The following is a 24712-nucleotide window of genomic DNA, read 5'->3' as shown; positions in this document are numbered from 1 at the left end:
ATAAAAAACAATTATAAACTTCTTGCTACACAGACATATTTAATACTCAGCTAAAATATTACAGTAGGATATTTTAAGTCTAACCCATATTTACTCTTTTTCCATTTTATTTCTCTGCTAGCATCTCACCTATCACCTCACAAACACTATTACTGCTCCTCATGTTAGTTGTAAGGTCCTAAGCATTCTTTATTACTAATGAAAAGGCAAATGTCTAGACAAGCTTATGCCAATTCATTAAATCATTTCTCATTAAAGCTCACAGAAAACCAAGCCAAACATGCTGGCTTTGAAGTACACCTAATATATCAGATTAGCAGGTTTTCTGTACCATGAAGGACCTGTAGTGATCCTGACTGGAAGACTGGTGTACATCAAAGTGTCAGTGACCAACATGACAGACCAGGCTTGCATAGCTCCCTGGGCCACAGGATGAGCTCAGCCAGCACACCACAACAGAGCCCACAGGCAGCTCCCACTGGGTACCACCAATTATGTCACCTGCGTGGCTTTGCGTTATTCTACCAGAGCTCCAAGAAGTTCTCATGTGGACATCCATTCTGTTTGCCAGTAGAGATAATGAACAGAGTTGTTCCATTGTAAAAAAGTCCTGTTATAGCTCAAACAACCAAAATGTGAGAATTTCTGCTAAAGGCATGGACTGCCCAGCATGCTGCATGTGGATCCGTGGCTCATTCAATGCTATACCACCCAGGGCTCCCACTATCTAAAGGGATGCGAGATTGCCTACAGTGCTCTCTCCCTGCAGAGTTAGATCTAATAGACAGTATTTTAAATGATACCTTACAGAAACTGAGTGCCTTTATTACTGGGATCATAACAGCACCGCCTGGTGTGAAATTGGATTTTTCCAATGTGTGTAAATACCTGATGGCAGTGAATGAAGGGAGCAAGACTCTTCTCAGTGGTGCTCCATGAGAGGACAAGAGGCAGTGGGCACAAATTTGAAAAACAGGAAATTCATTTGAATATGGGGAAAAACATTTTCAGTGTGAGGGTTGTCAAACACCAGAACAGGTTTACACAGAGAGATTTTGGAGTCTTCATCTGTGGAGATATTCAAAATCAAACTGGACACAGGTCTGGGAAGTACACAGCAGCTGAACCTGCTTGAGCAGGGGGGTTGGACTAAAGAATCTCAAGAACACCCTTCCAACCTAAATGAGCCTGTGATCCAAAGACAGAAAAAAATCTTCTGTATGTAAACAGACCACAGAATCACAGAATTGTTTCGGTTGGAAGGGGACCTTTAAAGTTCACCTAGTTCAAACCCCATGCCATGGGAGGTCTTCAGCTAGACCAGGTTGCTCAAAGCCCCATTGAAATTGAAAACTTCCAGTGATGAGGCATCCACAACTTCTTTAGGCAACCTGTTCCAGGGTCTCAGCACCTTCACAGTAAAAATATTCCTAGTATCCAATCTAAACCTATGCTAATTCAGTTTAAAAAGCATTTCCCCTTGTTCTGTCACTACAGGCCATCCTAAAAGGTCTGTCCCCATCATTCATAGAATCATAGAATCATTTTGTTGGAAGAGACTCTCAAGATCATCAAGTCCAACCATAACCTAACTCTAGCACTAAACAGTAACCTTAAGAACCGCATCTATATGCCTTTAAAACACCTCCAGGGATGGTGACTCCACCACTTCCCTGGGCAGCCTGTTCCAATGCCTGACAACCCACTCTGAAGGGTGTTGGTCTCTTCTCCCAAGTAGCAAGTGAAAGGACAAGAGGAAATGGCCTCAAGTTGTGCCACAGGAGGTTTAGATTGGATATTAGGAAAAAATTCTTCATGGAAAGCGTTGTCAGGCATCGGAACCTGCAGTTTTCTTTCTATGAAAACTTTCAGTCATCTCTTACACTCGTGTAACCCAATGATTACATTATCATGGTTCTGCCAGATTCTTCACAATAAAAGGATTATACAAAGTTTGATTTGGTTTGTTACTGAAGTTCTTGTTGTTGGTTTAGAAAACAAATCTTCATTGATGAGCATACGCAATTCTGCTACCCTCATAGTATCTGTTTCACAGAGTATCAATACATGAATATTCTTCTCAATGGTACATAAATGGAGAGTTTGCTGCTTATGAAAGCTCTTGAGGAAAGATATCTTTAATTGCTTTTGTTGGTATACAAACTACATCTCAAATTTCGGAGACTTATCATATGTGTCACTCCTGTGGCTATGTGGCTGAGCCAGCAGTCTGAAAAAGAGGGAGTTGATGCTTCAATGATTCTTTCTGCCTCTAGCTGGAATCTCTTCAGAACTGTTCTTTTACTGATCATCATGCACCACCTGCACAGACCTCAAAAGCAGACACCTATGGAAAATGATTTAAACCCTTGGCATATTGCACTCCTTTCGATCACACTTCTCATCATACATTTACTCGAAACCAAGAAGTGGACAGTGGACAGTGACAAGGACAAGACTGTTTCTACTGCAAGTATATTGTCTCACTGATCCTGTTCAAATTGCACTGAATTGATATGTCATCACTCAACATTTTTGATAGCTTCCACTAACTAAATCAATTAGGCGGACAAAGGAATGGATGCATATTAGCATATAATAAACAAAAGTCAGAATGAAAGTAATATTTTTTCTATCTGATCATAAACTTGATGATCTTCTGTGAATGCTTAATTCTGATTGTGAACAGAATGTATTTCTCCAGTTGTCAAATGCTATTACTCTACAGATCAATTAGGTGGGTGAAAGATACTGAAAGTTACAAAAGAAATGTGACAGCAAAATGGGAAATAAAAAATAATCTTTAGTGTAAGTATAGATAAACAGACACTGTATTATACGAATTATATGAATGTTATATTTCTTAGCCAAGCACAGCAACTGACTTGGCTCAGCTCAGGCAGAGCTGCAGTGCCTCATGGGAGATAACCCTTTACCAGAAATGAGGAACTACTTGGCAAAACATGCTTTCGAGGTTCTCTATGAAAGAATACCAAGGAAATGTCATGATAACTAAAGGATAAGAAGAAACCACCTCAAGGTGGACATTTGGGAGGAAACTGAAAGACAAGCAACAACCCTACTGAGACTGCTGTGGTTAGTAAACAATTGTTTCCACACCTGGGAAACACTTTAGTGTCTTCTGAAGCCACATCCTCTAACGTATTTGTTCAATGGTGTTACCGTTCCTCACTTATTTTTCCTTGTCAGTTACTGAGCAGCCAGAGTGACAGTGTGTAGTCACCCTGAGGCTGAGCAGAGAGGGGACCTGTGGCTAGCAGGACTGAGGCTCACCAGCCATGACCCTCAGAGAGGGAGCAGAGCAGGCCAGGGGGACAGCCTCAGGTTCAGATAAACCAAGTCTGAAGTGATAAAGGAGGCCCAGGGTCAACCTGGGAAGTCAGCATGTGGGTGGTGGGCAAGGTGAAGGCCAGGGAAGGGGAACCAGCATCAGACACAGCTGCATGACCGGTGGGAAGGTTGATGGTGATGAGGCAGGGCCAGCTGAGAAGCCGACCAGGGTCAGGGTCCAGGACCAGATGAAGGGGGAGCATGATCAGGCACAGGCAGGGCTGTGAGGCAGCAGGAGCTGGAGCTTGAGGGGCTGGGCAGTAGAGTCTTTGACAAAAGTGGCTCCCACAGCACAGGGTTTGGCTCTGCCTGGGAACTTCACCCCAAGGGGGTGAAGCCTCCAGCTGAGGGCTGGAAGGAGTAACACTCAGCTGCATTATCATATGTTGGTCCTGAGCCCTGGCTAAGAGTGGAGATGCTCTGAGGGCCCTTACTGAGCTATAGCTGTTTACTAATACTAAGAGTCCTGTCACTGCATCTAACCTTTAGAGATACTGCTAATCTGTTGGCCAAACACTGAGAAACAAGTTGTCAAATAGGAAATTCTCTCAGTGAAGAACTTGGTCATCCTCAACACTGCTACCCTTCCCCAAAGGACAGATGTTAGCTGTCATCACACTGAAAGTTTATACAAACAACAGTTTGGTAGGGAGTACCTTTTCAGACTTTCTGACGCTATACAAGATACTTGTTTGCTTTCAATAAAGACAAATGTTTTCAAAGAGAAGCGTTATTTCAAGAGTTATCTGTAACTCACGAAAAAAAACATCCAAACAAACCAGTAATTAAAGAAATAAAACTTTCACCTGCGAAAAAGAGCATTAAAAAATAATCAGAAATGTCTCTTTATATTTGTAAAATAAAGTATTCTGGATATGAGGAGATGTTAGTAAGTTTCATCATTCCCTGGACCATGGTAAGTTTCAAGCCTTGAGCTATGAGCAGGACTGTGCATGGGTCCTTTCTTCACTGGAGATGCAGGTACCGGAGTTGTGTGGAATGTCACAGAGGCCACAGTATGAATAGCACATGGTCGCTGTACAAGATGCAATCTCATTTTTCTTTTTCTGAGATATGAGACCAAAATACTGTCACTATTACCCTAAATTTCTTCCAAACATGTAAGCTCAAGTCTGAAGTGCAGTTTTCCTCCTGCATATCTCTCTTCATTAGCAGAAACTACATCAAAGAAATCACAAATGATTATGCCAGAAAGGCAGCTTATCAATTAGTTGCAGTGAATTATAACAGCTTTCAATAAAATGTAAAACATAACCCAGAACAAATACTTAGTGTTCAAATTCCCCTAGCGTTATTTTTCTATAATTTTCAGTAACAATTTCAATCATTAAGAACTCTAAAAGGGTAATTTTTCAAATTAACAAGCAACAGTAAAGAAAGTTGATAGTAAACATTCTAGAATCAGACATTTTGGGACTTAGATACGAATTTATGAGCCTCAGCTTAAATGCTTTGTTTTAAAAATCTTAATGTTTCTAATAGGAGAGAGGAAAAAGGGATAGAAAGAAAATGCCACCTGTACTTTTACTCAGTTTCAGAGTACTACCAATCAAAATTGAGATTCTTAAGTTCTTGCAAACTCTTATGCAAGATTAGTAAAAGAGGAAGAGCCAGCAAATTCTGATCAGGTTCCATCACAGTATGAATAAATAAGACTTCTATGTTATCTTCACTGTTATCTACTTATCTCATGTTCTCTGCCACATTATTTACTCTAGCTAGTTCAGAAAACATTAAAATAATAAAGCTAGATGCCTTCAGATAACTGAAAACAAAATGCTTCCCAACATAAGAATCTGTTTGAACACAGCATGGGAAATTTAACAAAAGCCTAAATATCCCTCTCCTCTTCTGACTCCAGTAAATTCTTCATTAACATTCCCCTAAAAAAAAACCCCATAAAACAGACAGATATTGCCAGCATCTCACGAGTACAGTGCATAAGCATGCATTATGCCTGTCTTTTCATGTTGTAAGCAGAAAAAATACATTCAGAAAAATATTTTGGAAAGTAATATTTGCTCTCCTTCCAAATGAAACATAAAATATCAATACGAATTACTGCAGCTAAGAGCAATTTTTCCACAAAAACGGAAAGTCAATCTTTCATTTTCAGTATTAAGGATAATTAGAGTAAGATTCTTGTTAATGGCTAAGAAAATTATAATCAGCGATAAATTTTCATCACATGGATATTCCAATATCAGTTATCAGAATTTGATGAACCAGAATAAAAAAAAACCCCATGAGTAACAACCGTGTACATGTAGCTACGGCCCATGAATGTGGAAATGAGACATTATCTTCCTGAAGAAGTACTATTTTTGACACCACTTATGCCAGTATATATAATGTGCATATTAATGTCATGAATCATAAACTGTGTCTTTCAAGTCCTTCAGATAAAGCATAGAAATAAAGGTAGCTAGTGGAAAAGATTTTTCATAAGAACAAGTGAGTTTTACAAGAGGGGTTTTGTAAAACCTCACTAACAACTTCCTTAAAACTGTTTTAGAGATCCATGAGCTGTAAAAATTGTTACAGAACCTGTTTTGCATTACTATCAGCAGTGTATTAAGCCACAGTGATGAAACTCAATGTAAGCTGTAAAACAGAATAATACTGCAGATAGGTTCACCTCCTTGGAAAAAGTACTATTTCATCTGACCTGTTATTGTTCCATAAAAAGCTCTGTGAAGTTCAACCTTTCTGCTAAACCAAATTCTAAATGGCCATAAAGCAAGAGGGTAGAATTGAAATTTGCAAAAGCTGCTATGCAGTGCATAAATTGCAGAAGTGACCTCAGATTAATCACACAGCTTTTCTTTGAGCATTCTTTCTTGAAGATCAGTAGACAAATGACCGTAGAAGTCAATATACATAACCAGTTTTTCTTCACTTGTTTTTGAAGGACATGCAGTATTTCCCTAAGTTTATATCTCTTATTCATCAAAGGACTAGAAAGATGCTGAGGATCTTTCAGGAAAAGCATAGAAAATAAAGAAAAAGGAGAAAGAAACATAACTGAGAAAGGACAAGACATTAAATGTGTAATCCTTAAGCAAAGGAAAAAGGAAATCAAGTTTATGTCAGACCCATTCTATTTCAAACACATTGAGGAAACATATAGCATTCCTCTCTATATTTATATGGTATATTCAGCTCCCAAACCCAAGTACTCTGAATCACCCTGTTAACCAAACACATGCAAACTGATAAATTATCTGCCCTTTATCAGATATGCCCTCCAAGAGTGACAGTCTTCTGTATGCTCTAAATTAAAAAAAAAATGGTGTGATAAAGTAGTTTTTCTTTTAAACATTTTGCCTGATTTAAAGAGAGTGGAATGCAGAAGCACAGAAGCGCAGAAGCACTTATTATGCATGCAAAAACACACTCAAAAGGTTAAAAGAGGCTGAAATATTTTCACATATGTATAAACACAGTTTTACTCCCACTCATGTGCATGAAGAGGTATGTATAGCTGGAGCTGAGGGTCTAGAGTCGTATATAAAGATGTCCAAAAGAGTCTCCTTGAACTATGTAACATACTTAGCCACATATTTTATTCCACCCTGACTTACATTCAAAACATCCAGTTGTTTCCAGTTAGATGTTTTCTTCTTGCCAAGGAGATAAAACATTTAACTCATTCTTTCAGCAACATCCACACACTAAGGTAAACTCTCTGCAAGACTGTTTCTTTATATATCCTACAGTACTTCCAAAATAATTTCTAAATTGCAGTGGTTAGTATGCAATAATTTTCAAAGAGCTGCAGTTCCACACCACAGCCTCCCCCATATTATTATTTTATTCAAAACAAAAGCTACAATACTTCATCCTATTCTACCTAGCTACATCTACTCATTTTGCATGGGCTTTCATAATCTTCAGATAACATGTTAAAACGACTGAAATTCAATAGAATTAACCTGGCAAAATTTCAAAGCTGTTCTATTAGCTTAATTTTTGAATGGACAAGCGTAGGAAAAAGGCAAAACCACATAGAAAGGAAAAGAGAGTGAGAACACTACCTCTCCCACACATACACACCTTCATGGGAATCCATGAACCACATGCACCAACCTATCATTCCATATGAACACATGTGGTGGCAGATTTTGATGTTACACACATAGTAAGCTACTTCAACATTAATATTTAATTATTGATTAAACCTATATAAAATTTGGTTTCTTATTAACAATGTCAAAAAACCCAAACTATAAATCTACATTTAAAAATTGTAGCTGAATTAAGAATATTTTTCTTTCAGTAAGTTTAAGGACCTGCACAATGTCATAGACAAAGATAAAAAGAATAGAAAGGCAAACACTTGCTGACAAAGCAGCCTCAAAAAATAAAATGGAATCAAAACCCATATTATATTCCCTGCTACCACCTTTGCCAACAATCCTGTGTTTTCCTGGTATTTTCTGGTCATGTTATAAAGGGAAAACAAAAGCAAAAAGTCTAGCTTACATACTTATGTATGTCTTAAGCAGATTTGTAGAAAGAATCTATACATGTTAATCATATCTTCGTCATCAGAATGCAAAACATTTATTGGCCATTATTTTGCACCTCTAAGGAAAAAGTTGTTTCAAAATTCTAAGCAATAATGTATTTTCTTTCTCCCAGAATAATTTGCACAATGTAGACAATGTATGCATAGACCATACAGTATTATTCACCTATGGTAAACACATATAAAGATAACACACCTATTATCTTATTTTCCTTTGCGAAAGAAAAATGCTCTACAAATTTCTGCTGCAGTATCCTTGTATAAAAAGTGACAGTCAATCTCATGACTATTTTAAAATTTAGAGCAGTTTTGACTTGTAAGTTACTGACAACCAATAGAGAGCTTCACTCTCCATGGCTCCTCTTTACAACATTTCACTCCTTTTTAACATTTTGTTCCACCCAAACTGGTAGAAGTTAAAATAGTTGGAAGAAGCTACCATCTACTTCACAGCACCTCATTGTGCATAACTATAATTCTGGAAAGGTATTTAAGAGAACAGAGTCTGACCTTATTCTATGCTGTGTTTTTTAACCTTTGAGAGCCTATGGTCAACTAAGGTTTCATACTTGCCAGCCACATCCTATGAAAATACTGTAAACTCAAAACATTACTTGTGGTAAAGTCACATTGACTGCACTAGTAAAAGCAAGAAGAAAAATATGTATAAGCATATACAAAATTTGTAACTCACATAAAAAAATAATTATTATAGAATATTGGAATTCCAAATCTGTGAGGCAGTCAGAATCTGTAAAAAAATCAGGATGTTACTTCAGCAGAAAAACAATTTACTACTGCAATCCTCCCCAATTGCAATAAAATTTTATTATTGTGATATATTAACATCTGATTATAAAGCTTCTGATAAAGATGTGGAAAAGCCACAGTACAAAGCCTCAGTTTTTACAAGTGTTGAATAAAGGTGTGACTTATACCCAAAATACTACAGAACACAGTTAATACTTTGATTTTCACATGTATATACAAAATATTAGCAATAAAATTTGGTAAATTCAAATAATCTTTGCTGAAGAATTCTTTAATTGAAGTAGTTTATTCTCCTATTCATCAGTTTTTGTCAAAAAACCTTCTTCCAATATTTTTTTTCCATTTAATATGTTTTTTTCCCTCCTAAGACATACTTTTACAAAATTTTTCGTAAGAATAGCTTACTTCCATCTCCTCCTTCATAAATTTTGGTTCTTTTTCCTAATTCCTACTGTTCCAGTCACATTTGAAATAATTCCTTTTGCTCATTTGCACGTTTTTATATGAATGCACAGAAACCAGGAAAGCACATGCAGCCAAGGCATGCATTTCGTATTTCTAGGACACAGATCTTTCTTTAAGAGACTGGCCAAAAATAGCACTTCGCCAAAACTGAATTCTTATACTGATACCTGATTAGTATGTGATGCCTCGACAAGTATAGGCCACCATTATGGAAGATATATTTCTTTTGTTAACTGACTGAAATATTGCAACACTATCTGCTAAAACACCTTGAAAGCAAATCCTGTAACACCTCTAAGTTCTGAAGAAATTTGAACATAACTGAAATGCATCTCTAACATTAAGAGATGAAACTCTGTTATCAAATATCAATAGCTGCAGTCTTTTATTCAGATTACATAATTAAGCTAAAGTACCTACTGAAAATCTGCTTAAATTCTGTTATACTGAAAAAATACTGCCAGTTTCCCTGACATACGAATCACAGGCCTTCTGCGTGATCATAATACCACTCAATGGTAAATAAGCAGCAAAAGATTAATTTCATGCTTATGCAATACAGTCCTTTTCTATAACTGCACCTTCTATGTGTTATAAATGCTCCCTTTTCATTGTGGATTTAATTTCTTTAAAGAAAATAAAAAACATATTTTAACATTTTAAAATGCATATATTAGACTTTAATCATGCTCACAAGAATTATAGCTTTGGGTCAAAAATTGACACACAGAGACCATGACCACCAGATGCTTCTGGCATTCCTAAAAGCCTAATCAGATGTGGGGCTACCACACAGGTAATTCACAGTGGGATCCTGTTGGGAGGTACAAATCTAGCCTCCATAAGATTGTAATAACTGCGTAACTCACTGCTATAGCCTGCTTCTTCCTTTCAGCTGAGATTTCTGCTCCTGAAGAGCTGTCCTAAGGTCAAACAAACACAGGATGGTCTTCCCAAAAGGCAGTATCATTACTGAAGTTGTTTCCCGTTTCAGCACCTTAATTCCTTCCTATGATGAGAATCTCTAATAGAGTGACAGGACTACTTTGTGATAAACTTGAAAGTCTCCTTGCTAAGTCTCTTTGCTTTGCTTCAACTTCTCTCAGCAGGCCTAAGAAGGCTTGCCTTGAAGTGAGGCTATTCAGCAACCTTCTTCAATTCCTCCATGTCAGCTCTGCTTAGAAACACATGCCACCTGCACCACAAGCACATGTTGTCTACAACAGTGAACTTCAGCTTGTTTTTGTGAAACAGAGCAAAACCAAACAAAACACCTGAAAAAACATCCAACACTAAGGGGAGTCAAACAGCAAGAAAACAACTTTTGGTCAGCTTTGCACAGTTAAGTGTAGGTTAACTAATTGCTAAAGGAGAGAGTATTAGTTCTGCAATACTACTAAGAGGACAAAACATGAAACAAATAGATTGTTCTTTCTTTCTGTCTTTGAAAGCTGAGCTCAAAGACTACTAAATATGAACTACAGCTCAAATTGGTTCAGTGACTGAAAAATGAGGGTCATGTCATATTTTTCAGTGCATTTTTATGAAAAGATTCTCTCTAGCTTTATGTTCTCATTTAAATTTATATTTCTTCATAATTTCTTTCCATGTTTAACTCATTAACATCACTAACATCATCTCAACATTAACATCATCCCAACATTAACTCATTGCTGTCTTGCAAGACAGCACCAGATGTGCACGGAATCCTCATGTCATTTGCAAACTCATTCATCAGCATTAGAACCACTACTATGAAATAAATATACATATATTATTTTTTAACACATTTCATTCATCTCACTCAACATTATTTACAGTTCATCATTTTCTCATGTACAGAAAATGTTTCAGACTGTTTTACAGTCTTCTTTATCTCATCGAAATAGCGCCAGAATTTCTAAATGCAAGTTACTGGCAACGAGTACATAGCCTAACTCGCCTGACAAAGTAGCAGTTATTTTTTTTTCATGAGGTCAAATTTTGAATTTACTACAGAGCAGCCAAAGACTAGGACTGCATTAGCACTAGTGAAATAGCTGCAGATCTCCAGAGTGAAACAGTTGGTGATGAGGACCCAAAACATACATTTTGGGGGAAAAGTGTTATTTAAGACTAGATCTCTCCTAGTTCTGAAGACTGAATTCCCTCCCATCAACAACTGTGTATCTTCCTGTGTTGTTTCAGCTGAAAGAAGTACAGTTTGAATTCTTGAAGACTGCTCAATGATGGAAGCATAGCATCCTAAGTGCAGATTAGCTTCCGATCGAAGCGAAAACATTAATGCATACATATCAAAATAAAAATAATATTATTTCCTTGATGATTCTCTGTTCTTGAAGTCAAACTGAAGCATACCCACAACGTAAAAAATGTATTTCAGAAAATTTAATAAACTCCACAACATGAGGTCAAAGATGTTAGAAGGTTAGAATATATTTTATATGGCTAAAATAGCATTTCTACTAAAGAAGTCCTTGGGTATGCATTGAGGTTCTGCAGGAGCTTTACATACCAGTCATTCCATCAATAATAAATTGAAGAACATAACGTGCATTTTTTAAAAAAGGTTATAAATACATATGAGAGTTTTCCATTAAAGAAATCACTTGCACTTTTTAATGACTTCAGTTTTTCGAATTTGAATTCTATTATTACAGCATCATTAAAATTTCAAGCAGGCAGATTTGGTCTACATGAAATGGGACACAGGACAGGCCTTTTGTGACACTATTAAGAGTGTTCCTTTCAAGGGCAGCGTCACAGAAGGTGAATACTAATTTTACTAATATGGTAAAGGAGGATGAATCACTGTGGGAAGGAAGGAAAGCAAAAACAAACTCTGTAGCATATTTTTTTTTCAGCAAAGTTCTCTGCCATATTTAACTTTCACTTTCTAAATAGGTTATTACAGGGACAGCAATTTGCATAAATAGATTAAAGATTGCACGAAACATCAAAGGCTGCTCTGCAGATGTAATATATACAAAGGAAAAACAGTCTTTGCAGATGTCAAATGAATTTAAGGTAATGATCAAAGATATTCTTATAATAGCACATGATGCATAAAATACCCTCAACACTAGGTGTCACAGTGTATATGTTATTTCTGAAAATAACTTAAAATGTCTCCACTTTCTCAGACAGAAACCAGAGCTCCATGCAAATTAAAATGGAAATAACACAGCACTCTTTTCCTTAGTTCTTAAATACTTTTTTTTCCAAAAGCTAGTTTTTATCAGGTGGGAGAACTAAAATCACCACAAAACTGTAGCTCAGACTGAAAGGTATTACAAACCAAAACAATTTAAGTAGTTTTGAACATAGCTGCTTTAAAGCAATTTAAATCACCCAGATAACACCAATTTCAATAGTGTCTTGTTCAAACTGCTGGTTATGAAGTACTAAGTACACTATACATTGGTTTTAGTTTACACAATGTGTAAGCATCTATCAGACAGTCATATTTCACAAATTCTTGAAAGCCCACATACAATATATGTAATATATATGTTCTGGAAAGCTATAAAGTTTCCTGTCACCTAATACTCTTCTTAGCACTAACAGCCAGTATTACCATGGACATCCTTTCCATTACTTCACATCACCCATCAGAATGAAAGTTGAAAAGTTCATCAACCCTAAAGGAAATGCTCTTGAATATTAAGACTGATGCACACCAGCTCAAAGTATCTCATATGACAAAATAAATGAAGCCTGATTAGACTTTGTAGATAGATGCCAATTACTTGCAACACTCTGGGAAACCTGAACAGTCAAACTACTTTTCTAGTCATAAAACTAGTGTGAACCTAAAGGGAATACTTATATTTCAATGAATTTTGGTTAATATTAAGACTAACTAAGGTCAACAAGTCCAAAAGGAGTGGTCTTGCACAATTTTCCCTCTGAAAATACGAAAGACAAAAAACTGACTTTGTACCCAGTGACAGTAGAAAAGCTAAAAAGTATGTCTTAAAAATTGTCTTCAATCTCTTTGTAAGGAGGTTATGATACATCTGAAGGTAGTGCCAGTGGTATGGATCCAAGTCCTGGAAGGGCCCACCACACAATCGTGCATGTTTCACGGTTATCATGAAGGTATTTAAACTATTCCCATGTGCATCTACACTTCAAAGGCCATGAGATCAAGTACAGTAATGGAGAAATTATCAGGAAAGTCATTTGGGACCATATTTCTTCCATAGTATAGGTACTACAAAAATTCTTTGACTATACACAGTTACACAAAACTATGCCTAAATTAAAACCTAACTTTATTAAAAAAATGATAGCAATATGAAACAAAAATGTCAGGAATATGGAAACTCCAAGTCTTCAAAGTAAACAGCAGAGAATGAAGAGATGACATACTACACTATAGTTTTACATTTGCTAAAACAGGGCTCCTCTCACAGTATGTATACTACACGAAGGCAGGAAAAAAATATCGAGGAAGCAGCATTAAACATTTAAAACAAATAGAGCATTATAAAAGACAAAAATTTGCAAAGAGATCTAAAAATATTTCATTTTGAGTTTGACAGCCTTTATTTTTAGCTTAAACAGTTCATATCAAAATACAGTTATTCATACACCAAAATTAAGGTCCTATGCTTTTTCGTATGTTCTACAGTGCATTTAACCAATATTTTACCTTCTAGTAAGTATCAATTTAGTAGTCAGCAAGAAATTAACATAAAATGTGTATTTAAAAAACCTCATTTTAAAAATTTTAAAATTATATTAAACAGGTAAGCATAGCTAAATGTAAAAAAATCATGTCAATTATGAGGAAGGGAATATGCTTTAAATTTTCAGGGTTATTAGAAGAAAAGAACTAGGACCTTGTTGTCAGAAACTAACTCTGAAATAAAAAATTGTTGTGCTTCCTAAAATTTTGTAGAACAAGGTGCTATTCACATGACTGAAACTAGTCTATTTAAAAAAAAAAGAATTAACAATAAATGCCTTACAGTTAAAATGCAAATATTTAAGTGGAAAAGAGGTGAGTTATGAATGTGTCCTGGTTTTGTTAAAAAAACAATCAGTTCTCTTTTAGTGAATTTTTCCTTTCAGCTAAGTTCTTCTAGGTAACTGTACTTTTCCGAATTTTACCTGCATGTTTTTCAGACAGTGTGCTTGAAACTGGTAAGAGCGACCAATGAAGTTCATGTTTAGATTTACTGCTATGACAGCTAAGAATTCTGATAACATCCCAAAATTAAGAGGGGAATGTTTGCCAGGAGGGGCAGACGGAACAGGTGACTAAAACTGATCAACTGAGTATTCCATCCCATAATCATCATACCCCCTATATAAGACGCTGATCACGAGGGTCTAGCTCTCTTCGACCATAGCCGGCATCTAAAGAGGACCCTCTCTGCGTGCCTGTGATGTATAGGCCTCAGGCCCTGCATCCCTGAAATCCAGTTCCCTGTTTGCTGTGAAATCCTGCCCAGGACTTCTGGGTGCCGGCCCTGCAGCTGCTGCAGCCGCCAGCTCCCAGCTCCGCTGCCACTGGAGTGACACCAACTGCATATCAAGCATTCAAGATTGGTTTTGTATATTTTGTCTATTTTCTCTATTTATTAGTAACATTAGTAAAGCCTTCAAAAACCCTTCCAACTTGAAGTCTCTCCTCCTTCCTCCTTATCTTCCTTATAATCTTTCCAATGTAAAGGAGAGGGTGGAGAGAGGGTGAAGGAGTAACAGAGAGCATCTGCCATGGTTTATTGTCGCTTTGCTTTAAGCCTTGACAGAATGAAATATCAACTAACTAGACATTAACTGGAAAACTACTGGAAGAAGCCAAGGCAACTCTTAAGCTTACTAAACAGTGATAATGTATAATATTTCCATCCCTTTTTATTTCCTTCCTGAAAGACTTTTTGCAGTACGGATTTTTTATTTCAAACTTGCAATGATGCTGGAATGACTATATTTTTTCCATGTCTGTACAACTTATTTCTGAGATATAAAATGGCAAGAAAACAGAGTTGTCATAACTCTTCCAAATTTCATAAGAATTTTACCACTTCAAGAACACCATTTATTAACAAAATTTCTTCATCACAACTTTATAGGCAATGAACTACTACTTTCAATTACTTAGTAGTGAAAATCAAATGGAAAACCAAGAAGAAAAGTAGGAGGATATTTTGTGAGATGCTGAATGTCATTCTTTCAAGATACTAAAGATTTATTTTAAGGATGGAAGGTTATTTTAAAAGATTGTGTTGCATAGATTAGAGGTTGAAAAAGGTCAGAAAAACAGAGTCACAAAACGAGCAAGAATGAAAAATCTGAGAAGTTGGCTAGGAACATTTAATAAATAACAATACAATCCCCCAAATTCTTTTCAGTTAAACAGAGTTCTTGGAATGTACACTTTACCTTAACAACGGGATTCAGCAGAACAACACCTGATTTCTTTGTAATAACTTGCTTTGTTGTGTAATGATGTTCTATAAGCTGAGGAATAGTTGGAAACCCAGTTCCTTCAAAACGATACTGATTCTGTATGGAGGTAAAAAGAAATATTTTTTTTCTCTACAAGCAATATCTCGAACAAGAAACTGCAAAAATGCATCACCAAGCTTCCCTCACTAGAAACACAACAAAGATATTCACCTGACCGAATTAGATTTCTTTCCTGATCTATTTAATAGCATTGCTACTGAATTAAATGGAATGATAGTTAGCAATATGATAAATTAATAAATGCATAATTATTGTATCATTCATTTATGGCAACATGATAAAATAATTTATTTATTTAAACTCTTAATTTAAAGACATAGGACAGAGTGAAACAAATATTTTCTAAACCAGAAAAAAACAACACTAACTTCCTAATTCCTTAAAGTTCTAAGAATTACAGAAAATAAACCAAAAAATAAACATCTGACAATACAATAAACAGGAGATAAGTAACACTATCTTACTCAGATATTAGCCCACTTATGACATTTGATAATAAATCCCTGGCACAGAGTATGATTAGTCTTTAATAAGGAGTACATACTAGAAGAGTTTACAGCAGCTAAACCGAAGATAGGTCATGCATATAATTCATAGAGGAGTTGGCCAAAACAAAATTCCTCCCCTCCTTCTTCATGAAATTATTTTTTTCATATACACAATTGAGCACAATGTAGATAATTGAATCTGTTAAGATTTTCTTAGAAGCACAAAGCATTTTCTTAGTAAAGACTGATATGACATATCATTCTTTCAGGAGTTAAGGGGGAAAAAATGTATTTCCATTGCTTATCTTTGCCCATACATGTGATGGGGAAAAAAATAGTAAGGAAGTGTTTATTTCATCCTCCGGAATGTCTTAAATTATACAGTGCAGCTGACTGGGAAACAGGATAAAGTCTTGATCCTATTCAAGACTCAACACCTACCTCTGCCCAAAAGAGAGGAACTGCCATAAGCCAGCCTGACAAAGACAACAATAAATATATACTACAACTGAAAAACTCAAAGCACTGACCATGATTCAACTTCATTTACACAACCAGGCAATGAAAACCTCTACCACTGGCAGGAAGACTTTTTTCTTTCTAGCCCTCAGGGTTAAATTCCTTGCACAATACATTATAAGTTTATCTTCCTTAGAGGTTAAAGCACTAACTTCCTGAAATATGTTATTGCTGTTAGTAGGGACAGCTTAGTCATGTCAACCATTTTTAACATTCCTGGTTCTCCATCATAAAAATGTTTTCATAATCTGAATACTTTTTGTTGTTTATTTTGTTGATTAACTTCATTCACTTATTAAATAGTGACTCAGCTTTCACTGACCAGTAACACTAGCTCCCATTCCTTTCAAATAAGGTCCCTCATATTTCTGTACTGATGACCCAAAAAACCTGATGTCCTAAGAGTCTCTCTAGCACAATGACCAATATTGTCTATAATTTCCTCATCCCAGAATCAGCTGCGTGCCCATATGCTACCATCTATATAAGACCTTCAGGGCACACAGTTTTGATTCTGTGTATTTACTTGGGATCCCGACCATTATCAAAATCACTAACAAAAACCAATTTGAAAATAGCGCAGTGTCAAAAAAGCAGCGGTGAAAAACAACAGTAGCCTTGAATGACTGCAATGAATTTTGATGCTTAAAGCTGAACAATGAACTGTTTTATCACATACATAGTTTTACCAAGATTAGCCTTTAAAATAATGGTAAAACCAGAGAGAGAACACTTAAGCAATTAAAGCACCACTGTTAAAACCGGTGTATGTCCCACTCTGCCACTCAGTATTTGATTCAGAAGAAAAATTTTATATGGACACATATTTTGTCTCCATATGGGGAGCTGTGAGGGATCCAAGAGTGTGATTTGACCAGTCACAGAGACCTGACTCGACATTGTTCAATCTAATGTAAACAAACAAACTGATCTGAAAGTCCAGCTTGCATTTTTGGAAGATTTACTTGCCACATACAAAGATTTACAGAAAATTATTTCAGTCACACCAATGTTCATTTATTTCTGCTGTGTTGGGATCAGGGAGATCCAAGCATCTCATAAGACTGTGTCTAGTTACAGGTAATTTTATTGCTCCTATTTTCTTATTCAGCACTCTGACATATCAAAGTACTTTAAGGTCATAAAATCAAAATAAAATAAACACTGACGTTGTGTAAAGGTTCACTTCTACAAGGAAAAGTTTAAGGAAAAGTTTAAGGGAAAATTAATGAAAACTCCAGCTGGACAAGTGTCCATAATCACTGATTCTACAGAAGCCTTCCAGTTTCTTTGAATTTTGAAAAATATCATAACCTCTCACTAAAAAAGAAATAAATCCAGTACACAATATTGACCTCCCCAGGCATGGTACGTTAGCTGAAGATTTAGATGAGGAATTCCCTCAGTGTAAATATCATTATGCATCTAAATTCGAGTATTTTTCTGTAAAAGGGAGATTTTATTAAAACAGACTGAGCTATGTTTCGGCAGCATTACTTAATCAAAACTGAAAATTATTTCCTGCTATGTCATATTTCAAGAAGAACTTCTAGTAATCTTATGAGAAGATTATAAAAAAAAAAAAAAAAAAAGTAATCCACTAAGAGGAATAAAAAGACATAAATTGGATAAAGGCATATTAAAAAAACGCATAGTGTTAAAAATGACCAATTATTCCTAAGTAAGAGCTGCAACGGGAGCAATTCTGGTCCTTAGAAGCAAATAAGTTGTGCAACACTCACAAGCATTCCTATTATACTGAACAAAACAATAGCCATAGGCATAAAAAGAACATAAGTATCTCTACTGCAGCAGGGACTTAAACCAACCGCATAGAAACTAACACAAATTCTTTTCTTCTCCACAAATGTTTCCATTTTTCAGGAGGATTCAATGCAACCTTTAAAGTCTGAATTCAAAGTTGCCTAATGAGCACCAAGTATGAAAATGGATTTCAAAATAAATCAATGTATATGCCTAAACTATTAGTAACAAGTTCTGGATTTCAAAACATTTACAGAAATATCTTGGCTTTTCAATATAAGATAAAAGATGTTAAATAACCTCATTATTCACATTTTTCTTTTGTTTCCCAAAATGACCTTTTCCCCTGATTTCTGCACTGATGGAAATATTTCCAATAGCTTTCACATTTTCATATAAAGGCTAAAGCCATTTGCCATAATAAATTATGTAGATCCTACATTGTCTAGCTAAAATTATAAACTTCCTAACATTGAATATTCAGTACTATATCAGAGACGTACATCAGCATATTGTATGATAAAGTGTCTCCGTTGTCCATCTGAAAACACAGAAAGGACATATTCACCAGGTTTCCCGTGGCTCTCTCGCACCAAGAAGTCTCCTTGCTGTTTTAACAGCTCCTGGGCTTCTATTCTTGGAATTGCACCATGATACCAGTCTTGCTCAGCCAATGGTTTCTCAGTGGTTGATATTACATCAAAGAACTTTGGAAAAATATTGAAAAAAAAAGTTACTATAACAGATCATTTTTAGAGTTTACTTGTACAAGAAAAGCATGATAAAACAACAATAATTTCTGTAGCTAAATTATTTATTTTTATTAACAAATAAAATTTACACAAAAGGCATCATGATCATGTTCTTTCCTATTACCTAAATAACTAATATATAAAAAACAGAAGTTTATGTAAACATCCATAAAACCATCTAATATTTTTCACTTGGCCTGCTATTTTTCCTAATCCATACTGACCAACTCTTTCTCACACATTCTGACATGTTATTAATAACAATTCAAAATGAAACATTTATTTATCTAGAAACTTCTCAGACACAAAAATATAGGAAATTGATTTATAAAAAGCATTTGAATTGGATAAACTGTTTCCACAGAATTTACCAATTCCATCCCAAAACAATTAATAGCTCTATGAGATATTTTTCCTAGGGTTTACACTGTAGCACAGAATATACAACTGGGTATATTGTGCTTATGAACTTGAGTATAGAGTTTTCAAAGGCAAAGATATTGCAAGAAATTATTTTTACTGGCTATAAATAGAAGGTAACGAGATTCAAATTACAATTTCACATATTAATTTTAACAAGCTTACATTAAGAAAAAAAGGAGGAAAACTTTATCTTTTGTTCAATGACCACTTCATATTTATTTGTTACGGCTAGACAGACAAGACCTTACTTAAACTGTATGTCATTTTAAATCATTAGTGCCAGAGCTTATAGTAATCCTCACTGCCACAGTGGTAAAGCTCTGAACAAAATAACACAGTGCATACCATCTCATGAGTTGAAGAGATACCTGAATGTGTCCCAGGCAAGCCTGCTGAAATGCATTTCAGATAACAGCACAAAGACCCACACCACAGTTAAGTATGGCTGAACAGATACAAAGCATACAACTCTGCATTAACCTCCCCTACTGCTCTGCTGTGATGAAAAAAAGGTTTGCTTCGTATCGTGAAGGATGATATGATATTTCCCCTATGGGGATGGAGAAAGGGAAACACTCCATCAGTGCATGTAAGGGAAAAATTTGACATGGTGCAGCTAAGAGCACAGTGGAGGCTATCTGCACATTTAAAGTTTTCCTGGGGAGATATTTAGGTTAAGGTGACTTACCTAGCCATAAAACACTAGGAATAATCTCAGACTCTCAGTGTGGGAATGAGCAGATGCAAGAAAGGGAATCTATTCAGATTTTCTTGTTTCAAACTGTCTGTAATTCTTTAGCACTTTCATAGGAAAGTTTCTGGTATAAAAATGCCTTTGTCCATCAGTTCCTGCCTGCCTTGCTAAGTTATACATCAAAAGAAGGTCTAGCTTAGTCCCAGATCCTGATGGAGAACGGGAGAACATATTTAAGAGCCTAACAGAATCCCATATTCTCAAATATCAATACTGGGGTATAGAGCCCTGAGACCCTATCAGGGATAATTTCAGACATGAGGTTTGATGCCAGCACTCTAACCAACAGACTCATCACTACAAAGAGTGAGTATGCTCTGTTACAGATTCTGCTCTATTAGAGACTGTGATCTAGGAAGGGCTATGTAATAAATAAGAACAGCCTAAACAGAAAGTACACACCCAAGAGTTTTTAGGAGTAAAAGTTGTACTCCACGGTACTATGTTTATCAGCACAGTAACATACAAAAAGCCCAAGACACTGTTTGGTCAAGAAGGCAGTCATATATTTCATTTTCATCAATTTAAATACATCTCAGATAAGAGCTGTCTACCAATGTTAAATGAAAATAAGCCATTCTATTTCAGGAATTCCTAAAAGAAAAAAATAAGCTTTCAAAACATTAGACAATGTTATGTACTTGAACATTTATTGTTCAAAGATGCCAAGTTTGACTCGCAAGAAAAACCAGGCCACTGCTATGCTATCAAGAAATGTTAACGGGTTCAGAGTGGGAAAGCCTTTGCTGCAGAAACACATTTCTACTCCAGAGGAAATGTTGCTAAGGAAAAAGGACAGTTCAGGGTCAATAAATTAGTTCATAGTCTTCACAAATGAAGGTTTAAAAAACAAAATATCCGACATGTAACCCATTTTATAGCATACTAAAGAGGAAGCCACCAGAAAATAACAGCTGTTTATGTCTGAACTTGGTCAAGTCTGAGTCACTGTTCAGACCATCATGATCACACCCAGATTAAAACATCCTAAAAGCCTTTTTATCAGAGAAAGAGCTTATGGAATAGAACCAGAACATTTTAGACATTGCTAACTACAGCATTGTTTATGACAATAACGTCAATAATCCCTCTTCCTTTAAATTTGTTTAAACAAATATTTATTACTTCAGAATGAAACAATGAAAATTCCACAAGGTATCCTCTGCTGATTGTCTTTTATCTTACATCACCTTTACTTTTTGTCATAGACTATGGAGTAATCATAATCTAGGTGGTTCCTCTGATGAAACAATCGATAATTATTCACGTTTGTGGTGTTATTAAAATTGCACTATTTTTATGAACAAGACTTCTGCCTCCAACATATTTTCTATATGATACAATATTCACGCTGACTGGCTATGGAAGAAAACATAGCTGAAAGCCCTGAAATAACACTACAAATGTGAGATACATAATAATTTTAATATTGATTTCAACTCAGTTTACACCACTTAGTGCTAATGTTTCTATTGGATTTCATAGTTAGAATTATATGGTTTAAATACAAGAAAGGTTAGTCTTTAAGGAAGACAGAAAGTAAAGCTACCCACACAAAATTAATCTCCCATCTCTTTATTTTAAACTTTACTGAGTTCAAATATCACTAAGCAACTAAATACAACTAATTAGATACCTGAAAGAACAAGTTTGCCTTCTAGGCCTTGATGTTTTACAGTTTCTTGCTCATTTGTATGTACACACAGAAGGACTTAGTGATTCGACAGCTTAAACAAAGAAATATTTTTCTAAGATTTTTGTTCTTAATTTGACTGGAAGCTAAAAATAAACAATTAAGCTAAGGGGTGTGTGCCCTTATATACTTCATCACATTTTTCCTTCTGAGAGGAGGGAAATGCCCTCATATACTTCGCCACATTCCTCGTCAACCTAGTACTGTCCTCTTTACTTATTCTGAGGCCCCTTCTCTCTTCCTATTTAACAACCCACTGAAACAGCAGTTTTTTTCCAACAGTAAAATGAAGCAGTCCCCAGCTGCTGCCCTTCTTCTAGAGAAAAGTTGAGCAAAAAGCAGAGTATAATTTCTAACTCCAAATAATGATATATTTTTTCTGTTTACAGTCAATTAAAAGATCATAACAATGAGAATGATATTTTATTAAACTAACAGCTTACTCAGTATTGTATTTCCACACATATATTCTGAGCTCAAACTTTGTGCACTTCCTTAATTTCCATCTTTAAGCAAACTAAATATTTTGTCAAGATATTTTTTCTCTAGCAGTGTAAAAAAGGGGCACAGACACAGATAAGGAAGTAAAGCAACATGCTTAGATTGATAATTTGAGACAATTCCCTGTGAAACATCCTGTCTTTAGCCTCAGAGTACATGACTCATTCCCATATGCTAATAAACTATCTGAAACCAACAATAATACCACCTATTATCCTACAAACAATAAAAATCATCCTATAAACAAAAACAGATGTCTGTGCCAAGCTCAAATGCCACAGTGCCAAAAGAATAAGCAGAACTGCAGAAGGTGGCGTTCATGAGCCAATTCATTCCATTCATTACTAACACTGCATTACAGGTACATGAAAGTTACCCCTTTACTTGTGTTTCCTCTCCTCATTCGATTAAACTTATGTATCTTGCTATAATAGAAAACTGGCTTGTATGTTGTCCGAGAGAAGCCACTTGAATCTTCAACCTTGCTGTTTTCTCTTCAAATTATACTTTTTCCTGGTCTTACCCTCTACCTTCTTACTCTGAGAACATGTAAATAATTAAAGTACCGACACAAAAGTAACAGTTAAACTTCTGGCTGCTTTTGGAAGTGTATGCTTTCTCCACGACTTTCTTCAGATGAAAATTTGTTTTATCTAATTAGACACAAAATTCAGCTTCTCCCACCAATTAAATACGGGATGGTGTTTTCAGAATAGTATTACATTTAAAGCAAGATATGGCTCCACTTTTAAAGTTTCAATATACTTAAAACATATAACATGGAAACAGGTGATTAACATAATATTTTTAGTCTACTGTCTCAGAGAATCAGTATTTGCACTTTTACTACTCTGCTTCGAGATCCTTTTTTGTATTTAAAACAATAACAAATTCTTTAATGTATGTTATTATTAATTTATAATACACTTACAATAACTTCAAATACTTTGGTGGTAACAAATTTTAAGTACCAGTTTATACATATAGCAATAAGCATGGTTATCAGGAAAAAGCCAAGCAGTTGACTACATTAAGACCTAGGTATTAATTTTTAAAGCAAATTTTAGCTGTATAGGCATGGTTAAGTTTTCCAACATACAAAAAGTTGGTAAATCATAACACAAAGCAAATATGAAAATTGATCGGTTTATATATTCTGACTTTGAAGCTCATTTAAGTAATAGGTAATAAGACTACACCTGTTATTCAGATTTTACTTTCTGCCTCAATTGACCCAATTCCAATATTACTTCTCCCAAACATATTCCAGGGCTTCAGCAATCCTACCTACCATATATCTGCATACAGGTTTACACCGTCATCCATGGATATAGATTGGAATGAAAATCAAAATAAGGCACACAGGCTATTTTAAATGACACTTTAATCAGAGCCAATGCAAATTTTAACATTGGCTTCCCCTGATTTAATCTTAAATGTTCCGTCTTGATCTTCTTTTGAAATTTTTTCTCTGAGGCAGTTTTAGGTAGTATATTTTCATTTTTTTAAAAATTTATAACAAGTTGTATAACACACACAAATAGAGAAAGTTGAAGGCTATGCCTCACCTGCACAAAGAACAGCAGTCAGATCAATATATTTTTTAATATGCTTTTATCATGAAAAGTTGTATTTTTACATCAATTAGAAGTTTTATAAACGAAAAGCCACGATAATGTAAAAACTGTTTACCTCCTGAGATACTTCAATATTTTAGCGGGATTTTTCCTATTACATTTCAAATATGCCATGCAACTTTCACATTTTTCATAAGAACAGGCTTCCTATTCTAATTTTATCTCATTATCATATATATTATTCAATTTCTTCTTCACTATACAATTTTCCTATGTATATACACATATATGTATGTGTATATGTGCAATTGTAATCTCTTTCACACATTCTGAATATTGTATAGCTTAATAAAGTTTACCAGGTCTTTTACTGGGTCCTTGGAAGCAAACCTGTAGCATAAAATAGAAGGCCCATTAATTCTGAAGTTTCCACAAGAATGCTATTTTGACCTAATGTTTCACGTGACAAGATCACAATTAAAACACAGTTCTAAAATGTTCTTTTTTAATTCTGTCCAACTTTTTGGGGGCTGTTTTTCTTGTTTGGTTTTTGGTTGGGGTTTTCTTGTTGTGGTTTGTTTTTGTCTTTGTTTTTGGTTGGTTGTTTTTTATGTTTTTG

At 35.3% G+C, this 24712-nt stretch overlaps 1 protein-coding gene across 4 annotated transcripts in view; it reads right to left on the bottom strand.

Moving 5' to 3' along the window:
- FER (FER tyrosine kinase) overlaps positions 1 to 24712 on the bottom strand; it is a 162659-nt gene that overhangs the window by 63577 nt on the left and 74370 nt on the right. For 3 of the 4 annotated variants that reach the window (XM_082075066.1, XM_082075067.1, XM_082075068.1), the window contains 2 exons: positions 18897 to 19100; positions 15536 to 15658 (listed from right to left, as the gene is read on the bottom strand). In XM_082075066.1, the coding sequence (XP_081931192.1) occupies positions 15536 to 15658; positions 18897 to 19100 (327 nt within the window). Of the gene's footprint in view, positions 1 to 15535; positions 15659 to 18896; positions 19101 to 24408; positions 24484 to 24712 lie in introns of those variants that run through there. The other variant, XM_082075069.1, reaches the window with a different exon arrangement.

The sequence above is a fragment of the Streptopelia decaocto genome (assembly GCF_964273445.1).
Source record: "Streptopelia decaocto genome assembly, chromosome: Z".
Classification (NCBI taxonomy): Eukaryota; Metazoa; Chordata; class Aves; order Columbiformes; family Columbidae; genus Streptopelia; species Streptopelia decaocto.
Note: the sequence above shows the minus strand (reverse complement) of the source record. Positions and strands in the feature narration are given on the sequence as shown.